The sequence below is a fragment of the Mycetomoellerius zeteki genome, unplaced genomic scaffold (genome assembly GCF_001594055.1).
Source record: "Mycetomoellerius zeteki isolate Tzet28-1 unplaced genomic scaffold, Tzet1.0 scaffold498, whole genome shotgun sequence".
In the NCBI taxonomy this organism is placed as follows: Eukaryota; Metazoa; Arthropoda; class Insecta; order Hymenoptera; family Formicidae; genus Mycetomoellerius; species Mycetomoellerius zeteki.
This window is the reverse complement of record NW_017257498.1, coordinates 104,737-119,036: the sequence shown is the minus strand read 5'-3', so window position 1 is coordinate 119,036 and position 14,300 is coordinate 104,737. Positions and strand designations below refer to the sequence as shown.

Genomic DNA, 14,300 nt, shown 5'->3' with positions numbered 1-14,300 from the left:
CGAGAGCTTTCCAAAACACTATAATTAAATTCATTTTCATTAAGTTATATACTTTTCGAATTATAAAGGCTTGAAAATTACAGTACCGCCGGCATTAGCATTACCCAAGGTGTCCGACGGACGGCTAAAACCTCTTGTTGTTCAGAATCATGGATAACTTTGTTCCTGGATAAATTTGTCAAGATCAAGGTCATTGGAGGTTGTTTTTCTTATTTTCATTTTTGCACAAAAATTCATTTCTACGTAAAAATGAAAATAAGAGGTACAACCTCCAATAACCTTGATCAGACACCCGTATATAAACATGCATATTACATATATGATCAGTACGAATGACAAAATAAAATCCAATATATGTCAAATTTATAAGTGTTCAGACAAGCGTGCGATTAGCTCAGCGTTAGCGTAGGTAGGCTACCACCCCAAAGATTGTAGGTTCAAATCCCGTCGATACTCCATGCGTTTTCAAGAATATTTATAATTGCGTTATATAATTATAAGAATTTGTATGTACAGAAAAATAATTAATAAACTTAATAATTATTCCGAAAATAAAAAATAAAATCTAAAAAAAATAAAAACAAATTAAATTATAATTAAATTTTTTTTTCGTTAAAATATACTCAGTAGACAAATGTACATATACTTTACAGCAACTTCACGTTTATCTTACAATCATCCAATGCTTCATAGATGAGCCGATTAAGATCCGAAATATTGCAGCAGCATTTAGTAAATCAGAAAACGAAATATCATGATGTGCAAATATGATGTAAATATGAGACACTAAGAATCAGATTTTTGTTTGTCATATTTACATCATATTTGCGTCATAGTATTTCATTTTCTGATTTACTAAATATGACTACAATATTTGGGGTCACAATCGCCTCACCTATTACGGATTTGATGATCGAATACAACGTAAAATTGCAGTAAAATTTATGCGCATCTGTCTATCTGGGGTGTAATAAGATGGTGTCTTTAACGGAATCTAAATTCCTCAAATTTTGAATACGAAATTCGCATAATGATAAATCGCGTCGCTAACGTGGAAAATATGAAGCGACGCGATCTAGTCTCAATTAACGTGCCATCACGGTTGCGCGACGTAACGTCATGTAAATTAGAGCGTAGCTCCCGCGACATTACTCTACGACGGCTGTTATCACGAAGGAATCGATCGGATGTAGTGGATGCAGTGGTGGAGATAACGGTTGTTTCCTACCGGCGACGTATCTAAAGTAGATAACACGAAACGCGGAAATCTGCGGACGAAAGAAAGTTATTTTGATGATGACTTACTTATTATCTCTATGTCGCTGTTAAATTAGCTATCTTGTTTTCCTCATCTTTTATAGGTATGTCTTTTCATTTAATTCCATTTTGCCTTTCTTATTATTATTATTATAATTAATATAAAAGAAATCAAATCAATTGTTTTGTTTCCATATATGTTTATGTTATATACGTTTTTAGAAAAGATTAATTATATTAAGAAAAATATTTAATTACCGAATAACATAATTACAAAATTTTTAATTTTGAAACATTTTTAGAATTATACCATAGAATTATATTATATATAGATGTTGGAAAAGAATTAAAATATAGAAACTAAGAATATACATTAGAGTTCGAATAGATAAAAATAATTCGTAACGTCAAGTGTATAATTGAAATTACATGCTGTTGATTGAAAAACAAAAACGTGAGCGATTAAAATCACTACAGGTTTGTCCATTTGCGTCCTGGTAACGAGAGTTTAGACAAATACGTGGGCGTGAACAAGTGGAAGCTATCGACTAATAACTGGTAGCAGCAATCGATACAGTTAATCGACCAGTTCGATCTGCCATGGAAGAAGGTACGGCGATTCAAAGCTGATAGATTGTCATGATTGGCGATGCGTCCGACAATCGACCCCGTACACCACGCAATGGCTCCGACGCCGACGTCGCAGAGGAACAAATAGTAACACCGTCGTCAGCAATACGGATAGAGTCATGAGAAGGCGAAGAAGAGGTAGACGACGGAAGAGGAACAGAAGAAGAAGACGCGACGTCACTGTCGCGAAACGGTGAACGTTCTTCGGAGATCTGTGTTCTCCGACAGCTCTTGTGACTGTTATCGGTGTTAGAATCCCTTTCTCCTATCTATTATTATGCAGGATATATCGTAAGATGTTAAAGATACTCCAAGATGAGATTCTTTGAGAAACTCGATTTTAATTTGACTAAGCAGTTGATTTTTTCGTAACAAAAATATTGAGGCCTCAATTTGAAATTATAATTAATTGAAGGCCGACACCACTTCGCAAATTAAGCTTTAAAACTACAGTAGATAGGCAAACAAAAGCTTACTTCTTATTTAAGTTCGAGTGTATACTTTAATAGGATTTTAATTTGAGACTATTTCATTACTAAGGCATTTAATTTTAAGAATTAGGAAGATGGTCCAATTAAATTTTCGCTGAAGAAAATTTAGCTTCGAATTAGTCAAAGAATCCATTCTTAAAATGTACGCAGACTTTATGTATTACAATGTATCATGTATATTTAATTCAATACTTTTACTACAGCAGTTTCGTTATCATTTATATTTAATTTCCTTTTACATCGTTTACATTAATTGCTATTCTTATTTATTTTGTTACCTTTTTCGAAACTTTTTCTATATTAAGTTTTCTAGGAGGGTTGAAGTTACGGAACGTGAAATAAAATCTATTCTACTTTTTATTCTTTTTTTGCTAGACACAGCAATTGTATGGACCCATTGCCTAGATTATCCCGATAATTATCATATCTATTTTATCATTAGTGCAAACTTGCGAAACGTCCATCGGGAGAAGATTGAATATCTTATTCCCTTTGGAGGGAATCTCTCTCGCAAAATAATCGATATCAGCGTTAATATATATATATATATATATATATACAGTATGCGCCAAAAAAATGCGACTCTCACAACTAACACTTCATTTGTCGGTTTAGTTAAATAAAGTGAGTGAACGGGGGCAAATTTGATTATATAATAATATTGTACATATATTTTGTCCTTCTACCAAATATTTATTCGATATGATTTCCTTTAATTGCAATCACTGCGTTACTGTGTCCCACTCAGCAAACTTAATAGTGATTAAAAAAGTGTCGCATTTTTTCTGGCGCATAGTGTACATATACATATATATATATATAAAATTATGATTTATGCTGAGACTGTGAATTTAATAAATTTGTTGTATGTGAGGTTTGGGAGATAAGAATGCCACGGGAACGAGTGTGGATAATATACATGGTTGCGTTAATTTATTATTTTTCTCTCTATCTTTTCCTTCTCTTTCGACTTTATTCAATCTAATATTGTATTGTACGCGTTTGTCGGATAGATGTAAAATATATATATTCGTAGCGAGCAGATAAAAAGGATTTCATCATTATTATAATCATAAATAATTGTATTTCATTAATAACGTAATTATCATAATATCTTCCATAAGATAGAAAATTTATAAGATCAAAGATATACTGCCTCGTACATAATTTTCTTTAATTATTTTGTGTTCCGCCTATTATAAATATAAAATATTTTATATTAGATATATACAGAGTGCCCCAAAACTGTCACTCATTTATATCTCGTCGAAATACTCCGGCATTAGAGAAGAAATGATTTTTTTTCAATTTAAATTCCAGTATTTATATATTATATATTTAGTTTCGTAATGATGTTCATTTTCTTTGCAATGCCCTGCATGCTTTGAAAATAATTTTTGATGTCCCTAAGCACACATATTATCAAACCAATTATACATATCGTTTGATATAATAAAATTTCCGTAGAATCTCATTTTAGTTTTTAGTATCTATTTGCGACTCTAAGTGCGGCTCTAATGAGATATCATTATTTCTCTTCATGAGAAACATATCGGCGTGACGAGAGAGTAGAGTCTCTCGAACTGAAATGAACAAAAATGTAAAAGCACAATCAATAAAAAGCACTTGCACACATGTGAATTATGAATTGAATTCAAAACGAAATTCTTCTTCCTTCCTATGACTCCTTCTTATGATTCGAACGATACATATTTACTTCACAAAAAATATTTACTTAATATTTTCATTCTTAATATTATTATAAATATAGATATAGAGAATAAGGGGAGATATTAATCGATATTTATATTATTACCGCGAATGTAGTATATAGAGACAATCAGATCGATAGAGGGAAGTGATTCGATTAACGCTAGAGATTCATTCATTATGTATACAAATAAAATTATGCTACATTGAACAGTTGCATGTCATAAAATGTCATAATCGCCCATACGTCAGATTATTCGCATTGTATCATACATAAGTAATTATGTTTAATGATAACATGTAAATAATTAGTCTGCTGCGATTGATATCATACTTCAATACAAATGTTATGTTACATTGACACATATTACGGATCCGAAATGCATTTAAATACATATTTTATATCTTGTGCAATATAATAACATAAAAAATATATATATAAAGCACAATTATTATTATTATACATAATATATAAATATTGTAAATATTGTTATATATATATCAGAAAAATTAAATGCGATTAACGTCGATAAAATAACGGTGACCTATTTGTGGTTTCGCGCGATCGTTACTGATTAATTGCTATCGATTTCCTTCGAAAACAGGAAAACCTGTAAACACAGGATCCGGTTTAAGCGCGGTGTTTTCGTTGCTTATCCTTCCTACTTGCATATGAACTGTCCTATATTTCGTGAACGGATCCTGTGGTCGCTTGAAGACGACCATCGTTTATCGACAAACCGCCATATCCTCCGTGATTCTCCTATAAATACCTGTAAAGAAGTACTCGGCAACGTAAAGACTTATACGTTGTCTCAGAAGCAACGTCGTGATCCTTACTTTTATTTCCGTTATAATTTCTCTTACTTATAGTAGTTTCGATTTCGATTTCTGAAGCGTATGATCGCGTGATTGTCAATTTTGTTCAAGTTAGTGCGCGCACTTGTTGATCGTCAAAATGGGAAGCAAGAAATCGGATATTCTATATCTGTTCGATCGACCGGCGGAGCCGGTGTACGTACCCAAGGGAGAGAACAAAGTCGCTTTTGATGTACCAGCTAACTACTTGGTAAGCTTGATCGTTGACGGTCTTATTGCGTATCAATATTGAATTCCACATCAGTTTGATGTTGTTCTGTAGTTCACAGAACTAGAAATTTCTTGGTCGTATCTAAGATTAAGTCTTAGATCGTAATGCACGATGCTCGAGGAATGTAAGATTTCTAGTTTCACGAAATAAAATGTAAGATTTTTCTAGTTTCACGAAATAGTTTTACGAAATAAAAGACTCGAAATAAAAAACTTTTTCTCAAGTCCTATACATATATACTCAATTCTTATTTCTCGAACATAAGAATTCTTAAAATAATTTGCAATACAAAATTTGTTTATTTACATTGCGCAATAGTATAAAAATAAATAGAGCGCTTTCAACGCAAAATAAAAAATATTTCTTCATTAATGTTATTGAATCGATCATATACAAACTTTTATATATAAACTTTTTTTAAACACATTTACAGCCTGAGTCTCGGCAACAGATGGCTCCTGCCATTGTGAATCGTTTCGCCGATGATACCTCGTCAAAGGTTCCAGTGAAGCAAATCAGTCTGCCTGACTTGAGTGTCCCTCTTCAACTTGGACGTCGAGAACCTTTCTCTCTTTTCATTCCTAAGCATCGAAAATTAGCCGCGCGACTTATCGACATCTTCTTGGGTTTGTTTCCGACTTTATTTATATTACGTTCTATTTATTTTACTTATCAAATTATATATAAATTTCACTTTTGTTTGCGAGTCAATTTAAAAATAGATATATGTAGTCGTCAAGTATTAAATTTTTCTGTCTAAGATTGTGTTTCAAGATGGACAAGTAATCAGCGCGCAGTTTGTTTGAGTTGAAAAATTATAAAAATTCACATAAAAATATTATTAGACACCAAAAACCTGTCTTAACCGAATTATATGGCCATTTTCTTTTGCATTAAATTTTTCTTTCGTAAAAAAATGTTAATTACATTAATGAAATGCATTACATATAGGGGAGAATAGTCTAAATCGGACCTATTTGCAGTTTTTGCTCTCTATAAGGCGTAAATAAAGTCCGATCGTAAAACCGACGAAGGTACCGTTGGAAAGATCATTTAATTCCCTTTATTTTTGCTTTAGACCATTTTGACGTATCTCTCACCTGTGTTGAATTATAATGGAAAATGTAAAAACGCTGTTTCCGGTCCGATAGAACTATTGGTTCCAAATCGGACTATCCCCTCGTTCAAATTGAACACACCTATTTTTATGGACTTTTAAATAGAATTTAAAAATATTTTAATGTATTTTTGTTAGTATTGAATAAAAACGAGCGATTTGATAGTTAAAGATGAAAATTTTATTCAGAAAAAGAAAATTACTGACAGTTTATATTATTAGAATTAAAATCAATAAAAATCAATTAATCTGAGTCTGATGATTCATGATATTTTACTGATTTAATTCTTTGGACCAGATCTGGTCGGCCGATCACCAGTACTACAACCAGGCCTATAAGTTATCTACTGTACCTACTGTCCGATTTGGACACGGTTCTTTTCAACTTTGGAACAAATTTTACATTAAACCGCAAAAGTAATACAAAATTGATATTTTTTAATTCTACACTCTTTAATTATCTTAAATCAATTACCTTTCAAATTTTTAACACCTTTTAAATAATGATTTACAAGGATTTTCTTTTTTAAAAAAATTTCGCACGATGCACTATGGTTTAAGAACTCAAAATTTTGGCCAAAAGGTCATTTTTTCGGATTTTTTAATAGGATCTTTTACGTACAGAATTTGAAAGGTAACATGTCAGTAATCAAAGAACTCATATCGGTTTTTTTATAATTGACTTCTTACACTCACTATAATTATAAATATAAAATGTGAATTTATATAATTATAAATATAACTCGCTTGTTGCAGGTATTTATTATACTATTTTATAAAAAATTAGTAATCAAAACTTATGCAAGCACACAGAGAAATTAAAGAACACACAACGTTAGTGTAAATTTACGTTGCGTAATAATAAAATAATAATTAATACAGCCTACAAAAAATCTCTTGATTTTGCTCACATGACATCTTGTAAAATGTTTCTTTGTGATCAATTTTATTCAAGATCTAGCTTCCAGAGGCTGCCGGATAAATAGTCATTACTTATTCTTTTTAGGCATGCATCATTTTGCAAATATGAAAAGTTATTCGAAATCTGGCTAGAGGAAGGCAATAATGATTACATTGTAAATCAGTATATTATGAATACATATGTATAAATATATTAAATTATTCATTGAAGTTTATTATTACAAAATTTAGTTGGATAATTCATTTTTAAAAACACATACGGTGTGAAAGTGCCTTAATTTTCAAAATATTAAAAATGTTATAAGAAATATTTTTTATTATTAGAATATATGATCATTTATAAATTTTGGTGAAAATATTTAAAAATATTAGGTTTTGGCCAAAATCTCGAGCTCTTAAACCATAATGCGATGGCTGAAAATACATATTTGCGTCTATTTTATGAATGTTATGACAGAGAACTGTCAAACTGCTGTCACATGTTTGGTGTCTTATAAGAACTTTACATTATAAATAGTACGCAAACCGTATTCATTTAAATTAAAAGGGTCCTATTTCGAACACGGTCCGATTTAGACCACTCTCCCCTATTGTTACAAGTTACACTATTATGCTTATGCAAACTTGATTTAAGCACAAACTCGCTGTTTATTTATTAATACGTGTTATAGGTATGCAAACGTTCGACGACTTTCTTTCGGTAGCGGTTTACTGTCGCGATCGCGTTAATCCCGAGATGTTCGTCTACGTACTTTCGGTGGCGATTCTAAATCGTCCAGATACCAAGGATCTACCGATACCACCGCTATCAGAAATTTTCCCGGACAAGTACATAGATAGCGGGATATTTGCCAGGGCGAGGGAGGAAGCCAACGTTGTACCAGCTGGCTCCAGGGTACTTGTTCTCTAACGCATTAATTACCAACAGGCTCGTTACTCAATTGTACTGTTTAATTAGCTGGCTTATTCTTTGAATGAAAGGCAAATGACAACATAAATTAAGTAAACGTGGAAAGCTTTTTCGTTTTAAAGACAATTTTCACCTTTAAGTTTCGGAAAATATAAGACGAGACAATGAAACGAATGATTGTATTCTTTAATAGTTTAGTAATTCACATACAATCCATTGTAGTACAAAACTAATGGAATGTATTTAGCTGCTTGACCGCAATTTTCCAAAATTTTCATAATTTAGATCACATTATTGAATTTGTACAATATCCCAACAACTTTTAGCATTCTCGTTAATCGCCTCTTAACTGAAAAGTTATAGTGTATAAATTGTTATAATATGATAATGAAAGATATAATAGTTCGATCTAATGAGTGTCGTTTTAGATAAAAGTTCCGATTAGGGGATCCCTCCCAATGACCTTGACCTTGACATATATTGTCAAGGTCATGATCCTGAGTAACCTCCAACAGGTTTTAGCCGTCGCTTGTCCTTCGTTAAAAAGTTATTAACAAAAAAGTTTGAAAAAATAACGTCTTATTTCGGCTATATATAATATCAGAAACTATTCTAGACCACATCCACCTACTGCATTCCACCTCCCCCATTGCCTAGAGACGCGCGACTTTCCACGCGAACACAAGTTTACTGCTTTAGCAGAAAGGATTTCGCACTAATCTAAATGGGGGGATGAGAGTCGAAGGTGAGAGTCGGTCACCCCTTTGCAGGGGGGAGAGGAGGTGAGAGTCGAAGGTCAGAGTTATCTAAGCTATGTAAAGCAATTACAGAATTATTAACTTTAACTGTTAATAACTTTTTAACGAAGGACGAGCGACGGCTAAAACCTATTGGAGATTACTCAGAGTCATGACCCTGACAATATATGTCAAAGTCAAGGTCATTGGGGGGGGTCCCCTAATCGGAACTTTTACCCCGTTTTATATTAATTTTCAACGCAAATTATCGTCGTTTTATCGTCTCGTTATCCTTACAATTCAAAGGAGCCCATTGAAATTCCGCGGGATTATACTGCGTCGGATCTTGATGAGGAACATCGCGTAGCTTACTGGAGGGAAGATATTGGGATTAATCTTCATCACTGGCACTGGCATCTAGTCTATCCAGCTGAGGCCGACATCAAGATTGTTAAAAAGGATCGACGTGGCGAGCTATTCTACTATATGCACCACCAGATCCAAAGCAGGTAAGTGCGCCAGCGGGCGCATGTAAGTCGATAAGATTGAATACTCTATTCTGCCGTGCCTAGATCATGCGAGTGTTATAGGCGACCGAGATCACATTTTGATCTCGATCGTTATTATCACGCAAGAACTCGTTTCAATTCTGCATAGTATTCGAGCAATGTTTGCTAACGAGCTCGGCATTTGCGCGTAGAATAACGGAGCAAAATTATTCAGCGATGAATTTCAGAAATAAATGTAAATTTAAATGCCTGTTGAAAGCACTTATGAAAGTACACTAGGAAAATGAGAGCGATGTGAGTTAAGAGATATTACAAGAAGCTATTTTTAAACTTACAAGAGATGTTTCTATAATTTGTAATTTGCAATAATAGTAAAACCTGCGTTCTAACTATTGTTATACCAATTAATAAAGTTATTATTATTATTCTCACTATATTAATCATGTAAAAGTTATACATTTACCAACAAGTGTCTATTTTCTGTAACATCTTTCCTCTTATACTGTCTAGTATATGAGTCTACGTCATTTATGTCGAAATACCGAACATCTGAATCGCCTAGGGTATTATCGATGGGATTTTCCACGGTCTCTGTGTTATTATTCGGATTCTTCTTGATTCCGCTTTTCGCAGATATAATGCCGAGCGTCTGAGCAACCGATTGGGTCGAGTGAAGCGTTTCCTCAATTGGCGCGAATCCATCCCGGAGGGTTACTTTCCTAAATTGGTGGCCGGATCACTTAACATTTGGCCCGCTCGCCCCGCCAGCGCCGTTCTTAAAGATATCAACCGACCTGTGGATCAATTATACTTCGACATTCAAGACCTAGAAAGATGGCGTGATCGCATATATGAAGCCATACACACCGGCGTTTACATCAGCCCCTGCGGCGAGAGAAAGCCTTTAACCGAATTCGATGGCATAGACATGCTTGGTAACATCATAGAGGCGAGCATCCTTTCGCCCAACCAAAATATATACGGAGACCTTCACAATCTCTGTCACATGGCCATCTCTTGCTGCCACGATCCCGATCATCGCTACTTGGTAATAGGATACGCAATTGCTGGTATTAGTTGCAAAAAGTAAAATAAAAATTGCGAAAATTGTTACTAAAACTTGATTTTATAATGTTAATAATTTATAATTTTTTATATTAAATAACCCTTCCTTTAATCAAGCGCGTTAAAGCAATCGTTATTTTCTTCTACATTTTTTAATATAAAGTGATTTTAATCGAGAAAAAAATGCGTAATTTTTGAGCACGCCTCTATTTTTCACTTAAAAAAAATTTCATGCGAATAATCATGCTACATTGATATGATAAACGGAACGTTTTCTTTTTTCATGTTCCGACACGCAGGAACCTTTCAGTATCATGGGATCATCGGCCACCGCTATGAGAGATCCCATCTTCTACAGATTGCATGGTTTTATTGACCATGTATTCCTAGAACACAAGAATACACTTCCCGAGTACGACCTACAGCAGGTGGGTGTACACAGCTGTCTCGCTTACGCGATATATCATCGGTTCACTCTGGTATATAATGCCGCTAGGTACGCGTACCATGTGGTCCAGAATTACACGCAGCTACTTGACGATAAAAACATCCGTTAAACCGTTTAACTCGACGAGACTGCTGGATATGTTGGAATTTATCAATTTTTTTTACCATATGCCATGCAATCTCGTTAAATACTAACTCGACAAATGAGGCAATTTTCTTCCATATTCGCGAATAACACACAGGGTATCATCGAGCTTTTTCATCGCAATCTCTTCGAGGAAATCTTTAAAATTCGACATTTTATAGATACAAATTTAATCGACGTAATTATCATATTTTAATCAAATCTCACTAACAATCTTGTAGATTTCGATAGGATTTAACGTTGGATTTAAACAGTTTGGTAATTAAATGGCCGTTTAAATGTCGGAATAAAGCTCTTGAAATTTGAGAATCAATTTCACCACTTCTTTACATTCTTAAATTTTTTTTCGTTCTAAATTATTCTCATTTTTAAAGCGTCTTTTAATTAAGCTCCGGTTTAAATTAAAAAAAAAATTTTTTCCCGGAAATTTATCACGGTGTCTGACTGTAAAGCTGAAAGAGAATGACGGAATTTAATTGCCTTCTTTCGTTCGTTCGTGGGTTTCAGTTGAGCTTCCCCGGCGTAATAATCACAGACATAGCAGTGCAGACTCCGAATCAACCGGCAAATCAGATTTCGACTTTCTGGACCAAGAGCGACGTCGATCTATCTCGCGGTCTGGACTTTACGCCTCGTGGTCCCGTTCTTGCAAGATTCACCCATCTGAATCATACAGACTTTACATATAGAATCGTCGCCGACAATCGTAATAATGCACCGCGACGAGGAACTGTTCGTATATTCATCGCGCCCAAGCAAGACGAACGTGGATTGCCTTTTGTCTTTAGAGACCAGAAGGAGCTCATGATTGAGATGGACAAGTTCACTGTATTACGTAAGTCGCCTATTGTACAAATTTCATTGTTAACATTTTTCTTATTTTTAAATTTAATATCAGCCTATATCTAGAACAATGTCCCTTACGTTAATTCCAACGATTATAATATTAACTCCAATAATATTTTGGACATTGCAGTTTATTTTTTAATAGGAATTTTATTTTAGACTGTATATGTGAGAACACAACCAATAAAAACTAAAAATTAAATGCCTATGACGGTCAAGCTGGATCTTTGATGCTTAAATAATTTAATGTGAATTATATATGCACTATACATGTACATACATACATGCTTATATATACCATATGTAGTCATTTGAACTGCGCGCCGAATTGGTTTTCCGAACTTATAAACGCAATTAAACTACTGTAATAATATTACAAATTAAATTAAATTAAATTGATAAACAATTTTTAGTAATTTGATGCTCAATCAGGCGTCATATTGAAAAGATGTGCTGAAAAATTATAAATAAATTTATTGCGAAAAATATTACGTTGGCCGGGAGTCGAACCCGGATCTTTTGCTTTCCGTGCGAGCGAATTCATGATGCTTGATTGAGCATCAAATTATTAAAAATTGCTTGTCAATTTAATTTAATTTAATTTGTGATATTATTATCTACAGTAGTTTAATTGCGTTTATAAGTCCGAAAAACCAATTCGGTGAGCAGTTCGAATGACTATAAATATGGCATATGAGCATGTATATATATAGTATATATATAATTCATATTGAATTATTTAAGCAATGAGCTTCGTCTACAATAGTCGCACAGGCTGTGTCGCATGTCGTATGAAATGTCGCAGAAGTGTCACATGTAGGCTACGTTCCATTTAACGCTCACAACGCTCATGGAATCATTTCATCTTTGTCGTTTATCAAACGTTAAACAAGGATAAACGATGCTCGCGAGCGTTGCGAGCGTTAAGTGAAACGCAACTCTAGTTACATGATTGTTGCAGTCGCAAGAGCTCTTGTCATACGGAGTTGAGCCAACTTCAACTTTCTGCGACTGCGACAAGCGTGTCGCATGAGCCAATCACAACACAGCAAGTTGGCGTTTAGAATTTGTGGTCGAATTGCGTGCAAACAATCCTTGCGACTGTTGTAGACACTCATTTAGCGACACTCTTGCGACATGCGACAAATTCCTGCGACGCTACTCGCGACATGCTACACAGCCTGTGCGACTATTATAGAGACGACGCTTTAAAGATCCAGCTTTGATCGTCATAGACATTTAATTTCTAGTCATTTTTTTATGTAATGGTTGGAAAAAATAAAGAAAAAACGTATTAATTTCTGTCACTAATTCAATTTTACACTTACACACAATTCTTGAGATATAAATATATTTTTCTAATTTGAATGAAATCAAGTAAAAATAAAAGGCAGATGTATTACGTTATTTATGTTGTATTTCATAAAATTTTCGTTCGCATCCTCCTCTAGTGAAACCGGGAACAAATATCATCGAGCGTAAATCAACAGAGTCTTCGGTAACTATACCGTTCGAAAGTACGTTCCGCAATCTCGACGTGAACAAACCAATCGGCGGCGATAACCTGGAACAGTCCAACTTTTGCGGGTGCGGCTGGCCACAGTACATGCTAGTACCTAAGGGCAAGGAGGAGGGATTCCGGATGGACCTCTTCATCATGATATCCGATTACACCGGTGACGCGGTGAGTACTTTTTATACTTATCGAGCTCTCACGGCGCTTAAGAGCTTACAGGCTGCCAGGTGATGATGGAAACCTTCTACCCATCCCTTACACCTCTTTCTCCCCCTTTCTTTTTTCCACTCTTTTAACGACGACGTTCGAGTACACGAGAAGGTGTTCGTATCACTGCTTTCGGGCCAAAAAAAGGAAAGAAGGGGGGAGGGTGAAAGAAGAAAGAAAAGAAAAAGAGGACAACTCGCTAAAGGAATTGCTTTGCCGTTCTACGGCGACATGTACAGGTGGAACAGGACGAACCGACCGGATGCAAGGACGCGGCGAGCTTCTGCGGTCTACGGGATCGCAAGTATCCGGACGCGCGACCCATGGGCTTTCCATTCGATCGTAGAGTCCGTACTGACGTGCGAACCCTGTCCGACTTCTTGATCAGCAATATGGCAGTCACCCAGATTAACATTCTCCACACGGATACTATATTGCCGCGAATGCGATCCGAAAATATGAGCGACACTCTCACCAAATCCGCCAAATCCGATGATTGATCGACCAACCGAACGCGACAGACCGCTCTCGTGCACTTCCGCCGAGAATTCCAACGTCTCCATTCCTACCATGCATTCTTAGTAGTAATCCTGCAATATTCGTCGTAGAATCGCGACTGATTGCGTGGAAACGCGACACGGTTCTCATCCTAGTCCATATCCTTGGATGACAAACGCTGGAATGACGGCGATAGGACGGAAG

General features: G+C 34.9%; 2 protein-coding genes across 2 annotated transcripts in view; one reads left to right on the top strand and one right to left on the bottom strand.

The window, feature by feature from the left end:
• The window catches only part of LOC108727469 (extended synaptotagmin-2), a 66,445-nt gene that overhangs the window by 24,545 nt on the left and 27,600 nt on the right, over window positions 1-14,300 (bottom strand). The gene's annotated exons all lie outside the window — the stretch shown is intronic.
• LOC108727483 (phenoloxidase 2) lies at window positions 4,897-14,294 on the top strand. The gene is made up of 9 exons (XM_018455625.1): window positions 4,897-5,157; window positions 5,612-5,804; window positions 7,888-8,111; window positions 9,170-9,372; window positions 10,006-10,420; window positions 10,737-10,865; window positions 11,537-11,864; window positions 13,327-13,559; window positions 13,838-14,294. The coding sequence occupies exons 1-9, from the start codon at window positions 5,047-5,049 to the stop codon at window positions 14,096-14,098; spliced, it is 2,097 nt and encodes a 698-aa protein (XP_018311127.1). The 5' UTR covers window positions 4,897-5,046; the 3' UTR covers window positions 14,099-14,294.

What these genes read in the sequence shown, in the direction of transcription:
- LOC108727483 (XM_018455625.1), top strand. Translation starts at nt 5,047, where the DNA reads ATGGGAAGCAAGAAATCGGATATTCTATATCTGTTCGATCGACCGGCG. An exon ending in GGACAAGTTCACTGTATTAC is followed by an intron (nt 11,865 to 13,326) that starts GTAAGTCGCCTA and finishes ATCCTCCTCTAG; the next exon opens with TGAAACCGGGAACAAATATC. An exon ending in CCGATTACACCGGTGACGCG is followed by an intron (nt 13,560 to 13,837) that starts GTGAGTACTTTT and finishes CGACATGTACAG; the next exon opens with GTGGAACAGGACGAACCGAC.